Source organism: Galeopterus variegatus, unplaced genomic scaffold (genome assembly GCF_000696425.1).
Source record: "Galeopterus variegatus unplaced genomic scaffold, G_variegatus-3.0.2 Scaffold2472, whole genome shotgun sequence".
NCBI lineage: Eukaryota > Metazoa > Chordata > Mammalia > Dermoptera > Cynocephalidae > Galeopterus > Galeopterus variegatus.
In genome coordinates this window covers 266081-271911 of record NW_007728583.1, presented here as the reverse complement: position 1 = coordinate 271911, position 5831 = coordinate 266081, and the positions used below count along the sequence as shown (strand labels likewise).

At 54.3% G+C, this 5831-nt stretch overlaps 2 protein-coding genes across 3 annotated transcripts in view; both read left to right on the top strand.

Moving 5' to 3' along the window:
* Positions 1–845: 845 nt before the first annotated feature.
* On the top strand, positions 846–5167 carry DAXX (death-domain associated protein). Of its 2 annotated transcripts, XM_008581841.1 has the most exons (8): positions 846–873; positions 1762–2017; positions 2171–3002; positions 3129–3340; positions 3497–3710; positions 3878–4355; positions 4515–4737; positions 4940–5167. In XM_008581841.1, exons 2-8 carry the CDS (start codon positions 1811–1813, stop codon positions 4997–4999), a joined length of 2226 nt encoding a protein of 741 aa, XP_008580063.1. In that variant the 5' UTR covers positions 846–873; positions 1762–1810; the 3' UTR covers positions 5000–5167. The 2 variants fall into 2 exon arrangements, with proteins under 2 accessions (XP_008580063.1, XP_008580062.1); XM_008581840.1 differs by lacking the exon at positions 846–873 and having other exon boundaries at positions 1547–2017.
* Positions 5168–5606: 439 nt separating this feature from the next.
* Positions 5607–5831, top strand: part of ZBTB22 (zinc finger and BTB domain containing 22) — a 4367-nt gene continuing 4142 nt past the window's right edge. Inside the window, exon 1 of the mRNA XM_008581839.1 lies at positions 5607–5666. Within this exon, the coding sequence (XP_008580061.1) occupies positions 5607–5666 (60 nt within the window). The remainder of the gene's footprint in view (positions 5667–5831) is intronic.

Sequence of the window (5831 nt, the reverse complement as noted above, 5' to 3'; positions counted from 1 at the left end):
GCCGGTCCTTCGGGGACCCCCTCCGGAGAAGAGCGGAGACCTGCTCAGGTCCCTCCACCTGCTTGGTCATTAGTTCTGTGGTGGAGCTTGAAAAGCAAATCAATAACAACAATAGCAATAATAATAACATCACACTTGTATGGCGCGTTGTGCTCATTTGTATGTATGTGTTACGATTTAACGACTGGGAGACGCAGTACATGGGAGTGGAAGTAGCTGCTGGACAGCGGCAAGGAGCGCGCCGCCCTTGGAAGGGAAGGGGCAGGCGCAGTCGGTGAAGCCGTGCTATCGGGAATCTGGGAGATAGAAGGAAAAGGATTTATTTCTTTCTTAAGAGACTCCTACCCTTCCCTGAAGTCCTGCGCAGCCTTGGAGAGCTCAATTCCTTAACCACCCTGTTCCGTTCCCCCTCCCCTCCTTGGCACAATCCTCTCCGCACGCGACTTGCCGGCGGTTGGGCCCGAGGCAGGAAGTTTCTGATTGGAGGAATCGCCGAAGCACCGGGTGAAAAGAGATCCGCGGGCCGCACACCCGAGTCCGGGCGTAGCCAGCGCCGTACGGCAAAATGGCGGTCTCCAAATACTTTGGGACGCCCTGGGGAGGCAAACCCCGCCCCCTACAGTTCCTGGAGAAGGGAGCCGCAGACTATGTGGGCGGTGCGGGATGCGCTAGGGGGCGGGCCTACTGCCGCTTCCGGCCACAGGAAAACTTGGTTCCGTACGACAATATGGCCGCACTTAGGTATAGTTGGCGGAAACTCCGTGGCTTCCGGTCTGTAGAGGGGCCTGCTGTGGGAGGGGGAAGGAAGGCGGAGGGAACCATACGAGGTTCTGCGATCAGCGGAGAGAGTCGCCTCCAGAGACCGTTTCTGAGGTGGGGGCCGGACGGTGCGGGGAGCGAAGGAGGGGGCGGGGATATCGAGGGAGAGGTATCGGAGAGACGCGGGAGCTGAGTCTGAGGGAAAAGCTGTGGTACCTTCCTATCCCTGAAGGGGAATGGGGCGGCCGGGGACTGAACTGGGGGAGGGGGACTTGGCGGGAAGCTCATCTACTGGACCGGCCCGACCCAGGATTGGGATCCGAGAGGATTCCGCAGAGCCCACTGGGAGGCTTGCGATAGGTTACAGGTCACAGAGAAAGAATGGGAAAAATTAGGGTGGGGTGAGAGGGAGGGGACTTAAGGTGAAATTCCTCCAACCTATAGAACCGATTTGAGGAGACCCATCAGAGGGTGAAATATGGAGACAATTCAGGGGGGGGAAAGAGAATGGATTGTTGGGAGGGAACCTCTTTTGCCTCGGAGAATCTAAGAGTTGGGGGTGATCATTCAGGATGGGTGGGGTGTGGGTTTGACTTAAGGGCGAAAGGGGGTAACACGTGAGGTGGTGCCGACGGGGGAGTGTTATCTGTGCAAGGTGGTGTCACGGAAATTTGGGGTGCAGTGTGGGAGGTGGTCCTGGGCTTGGGAGGAAGAATCAAGTTACCGACTGTGAGAAGTAGTGGGGAAATGCAACAGAAAGACCGGAAATCGACGTAAGGGGTGGAGTTGGGGGTGTGGACTTAAGGTTTGGGGTTAGTTTGCTCTCCCCCGACTTGAAGGGCCCTAAAAGCGTAGAACTAATGGTTGCTGAAGATAGGCAGTGAGGACATTGTTAGTCAGACTTGGTGTTACTAAAACCCAAGGAGATTGGAAAATGTGTCAGATAAAGAGATGGGGCTATGCTGGAGGGGCTCTTTCTGAGGCCCCATCCCCTTCCAGCAGGAATTCCGAAATCCCCAACACTTTCTCCCTCCGGGGGATTTGATCCCCCATGGCCAGCGCCAACAGCATCATTGTGCTGGATGATGATGATGAAGATGAAGCAGCTGCTCAGCCAGGGCCCTCCCACACACCCCCCAATCCGGCCTCACCCCAGCCAGAAGCCCCTGGCTCCTCTGAGCCCCATGGGGCTGGAGGAAGCAGTAGTTCGGGCGGCAAGAAGTGCTACAAGTTGGAGAATGAGAAGCTGTTTGAAGAGGTGAGCTTTAGGGGAGAAGATTCTTGTATCCCAGGGAGGGGGATGGCTGACTGGCTCTCCTATCCTTTCTTTCCCAATAACCCCACTTCCCTTTCTTTCTCTCAACCCCCCCCCCGTCTCTTTCCCCCTCCCTTCTTCCCCTGAATCCTCCAGTTCCTTGAACTGTGTAAGATGCAGACAGCAGACCACCCTGAAGTGGTCCCATTCCTCTATAACCGGAAGCAGCGTGCCCAATCTCTGTTTTTGGCCTCTGCGGAGTTTTGCAACATCCTGTCATGGGTCCTGTCTCGGGCCCGGAGCCGGCCAGCCAAGCTCTATGTCTACATCAATGAGCTCTGCACTGTTCTCAAGGCCCACTCAGCCAAGAAGAAGCTGAATCTGGCCCCTGCTGCCACCACCTCCAGTGAGCCCTCTGGGAATAACCCTCCCACAGACCCCTCCTCGGACCCCACAAATGCTGAAACCACTGCCTCTGAGGCCCCAAGGACCCGTGGTTCCCGGCGGCAGATCCAGCGCTTGGAGCAGCTGCTGGCACTCTATGTTGCAGAGATTCGGCGGCTGCAGGAAAAGGAGTTGGATCTGTCAGAATTGGATGACCCAGACTCCACATACCTGCAGGAGGCACGGTTGAAGCGTAAGCTGATTCGCCTCTTTGGGCGTCTGTGTGAGCTGAAAGACTGCTCTTCACTGACGGGCCGTGTCATAGAGCAGCGCATCCCCTACCGGGGCACCCGCTACCCAGAGGTTAACAGGCGCATTGAGCGGCTCATCAACAAGCCAGGGCTTGATACTTTCCCTGACTATGGAGATGTGCTGCAGGCCGTGGAGAAAGCAGCTGCTCGTCACGGCCTCGGCCTCCCCCGACAGCAGCTCCAGCTCATGGCTCAGGATGCCTTCCGAGATGTGGGCATCAGGTTACAGGAGCGACGCCACTTGGATCTCATCTACAACTTTGGCTGCCACCTCACAGATGACTATAGGCCAGGTAAGGGGTTAGTGGGATTCCCATCAGTGACTCTTATATGTTGGATGTGTGGTGGAGGGAATACCTCTCTAGTCCCTGCTTCTAGGGTTTGGGCTGAGTGCTCTGACTTTATATCTTCCCACGTAGGCATTGACCCTGCACTATCAGATCCTGTGTTGGCCCGGCGTCTTCGGGAAAACCGGAGTTTGGCTATGATCCGGCTGGATGAGGTCATCTCCAAATATGCAATGATGCAAGACAAAAGTGAGGAGGGCGAGAGACAGAAGAGAAGAGCCCGGCTCCAAGGCACTTCTTCCTACTCTGCAGATTCTCCTAAAGCCTCCTTGGATTCTGGTGAGGTGTGGAAGGGGTACATCCTTCAGAGAAACCTTGTTCTTCCCTTGCACTGACCACCTGGGAGTCCTTGGTGACTGATGGGGAAGTGTGCAGAAGGAATGCAAGAACCAAACCCTCTGGGGCAAGGGATTCCTTAGAGAAACTTCTTTGTTCCCCAGGGTCCTAGTGGAATGACATCCCAGGAGTGCCCTACTACTTCCAGGGCTGAGACGGATAATGAAGATGATGAGGAAAGTGATGATGAGGAGGAGGAAGAAGACGAGGAGGAAGAAGATGAGGAGGCCACAGATTCTGAAGAGGAGGAGGACCTGAAACAGATGCAGGAAGGTCAGGGGGACGATGAAGAGGAGGAGGAGGAGGAGGAGGAGGCAGGTATGTCAGGGGAACATTTTCCTCACCTGTCAGTTCTACTCTGTTGGGCATGAGCCACCAGTGTGAGACCCTTTCCCTTCTTTCTCTTACTCCTAGTGTCCTCTCAGCAGTATTTTTTTCCCCTAGTTCTCATGCTACCCCTCCCCTCTTTTCTTCTTCTTTTGCAGGTAAGGATGGAGACAAGAGCCCCATGTCCCCACCACAGATCTCCACTGAAAAGAACCTGGAACCTGGCAAAGGGATCAGCAGGTCTTCAGGCGAGCAGCAAAACAAAGGACTCACAGTGTCACTATCCTCGCTGTCGGAAGAATCCCTGGCCCCCTTCAGCATAGATGCTGAAAGTAATGGAGAACAGCCTGAAGAGTTGCCCTTGGAGGAAGAGAGCCCTACTTCTCAGCTCTTTGAGCTAGAGATTGAAGCCTTGCCTCTGGATACCATCCCTTCCCCTGAGGAGAGGGACATTTCCTCTTCCAGAAAGCAATCAGAGGAGCCCCTCACCACTGTTGTGGAGAATGGGGCAGCCATGGTCACTTCAACTTCCTTCAATGGAGGTGTCTCTCCTCACTCCTGGGGAGATTCCAGTCCCCCCTGCAAGAAATCTCGGAAGGAGAAGAAGCAAACAGGATCAGGGCCATTAAGAAACAGGTAACAACAACAGGAGGAGGAATAGGGAAGCCAAGGAGAAATTGCAGGGGGCTTTCTGAGAGGAATATTGGGAACTGAGTCTGTTGGGAGAGATTGGACACTCTCCTTCCAACCTCATACTCCCCATACCCCTCTACGTATTTATGTTTCTGTTCCCAGCTATGTGGAAAGGCAAAGGGCAGTGCATGAGAAGAATGGGAAGAAGATATGTACCCTGCCCAGCCCACCTTCCCCCTTCACTTCCATGTCCCCGGTTGCTGATTCCTCCACAAGGGTGGACTCTCCCAGCCATGGCCTGGTGACCAGCTCCCTCTGCAGCCCTTCTCCAGCCCGGCTGTCTCAAAACCCTCAATCCCAGACTCCCCGGCCCAGTACTTACAAGGTAAGAGTGGGGAGGCTATTTTTCATCTGACAGTTTGTTCTCTTTCATTGCCAGTTTCAGACACTTTGTCTGAATATTGCACCTGCCACATCTTCTCTCCGTTTTTTCGCCACCCAATTTTTAATATCTAAATTCTTCCTTCTGCTTCTACATCCTCTGTACTCCAGACCTCTCTGACTCTTTGTCTCTCACTTCCCTTCAGATGAGTGTGGCCACACAGTGCGATCCCGAGGAGATCATCGTGCTCTCAGACTCTGATTAACTGCCTCCTCCTCTCCCCGCCTCCAAAATGTTTTGGAATAGCATTTGGAAGATGGTGGGAAAGGGATGAACTGAGCTAATTCCTTTTTGGTGGTGTTTCTTTTAAAAAACAAAAGCCTAAGTTTTACACAAAAACATTAATAAACAATAAAGTTCTTTTCTTATTGTATCCCTGTCTCTTGCTCTTCTGCTGTCACAGATTGGCATCAGCTGTCCCCAGGTTCAGTGTTAGCCCAGCCCCCGGATCTGTCCTTTCTAGCCGCTGGCCCTTGCAAGCCTCTGGAGTTTCCTCGCCTTCGGGCCTTCCTGGTGCCCGCTGTCAGGCACTTTTTAAAAAATGTGCTTCAGCCTCTTTAACAGCGCTTTACTTTCTCACTTCGAGCGGTAGGAGCAAAAAGGCCAATCAGGGGCAGATTTAAGGTTACTTGGCCAATCCAGGCCCAGGGGAAGGGGGCGGGACTTCAGAGGCACTGTCAAAAGCTGGGAAGAGGGCGATTCGGTCCCGCAAACCAGCTAATGGCCACAGCTCGGAGGCGGAGCCTGGGGAACGATGGCCAGGACCTATCGCCAATGGGAAAAAGTAGGCTTATAGAATTAAAGGGGAATAAATGCTTCGGCCGAACCAAGTCCTGAGTCTCCAGCGGAGTAGGGGAGCTGGTACCTTTAAGGTAGAATGAGACAATGGTAATTTAAAGGAGAAGTGGCGGAGTCGGCCGAGTATTGCCCAGCGGCACGGGTGGGTGCCCACCTGCCCCTTTAAAGTCGGAGGAGCGGGAGGCGGAGCGGAGGCGGAGGGCGGAGGGAGTCGGCGCAAGATGGCGGCGGGAGGGGCC

Excerpts from the sequence above, each read along its gene's own strand:
- DAXX (XM_008581841.1), top strand. The coding sequence starts at position 1,811 with ATGGCCAGCGCCAACAGCATCATTGTGCTGGATGATGATGATGAAGAT. Across the intron at positions 3,003-3,128 it reads CACAGATGACTATAGGCCAG|GCATTGACCCTGCACTATCA; the intron begins GTAAGGGGTTAG and ends CTTCCCACGTAG. Across the intron at positions 4,738-4,939 it reads CCCGGCCCAGTACTTACAAG|ATGAGTGTGGCCACACAGTG; the intron begins GTAAGAGTGGGG and ends ACTTCCCTTCAG.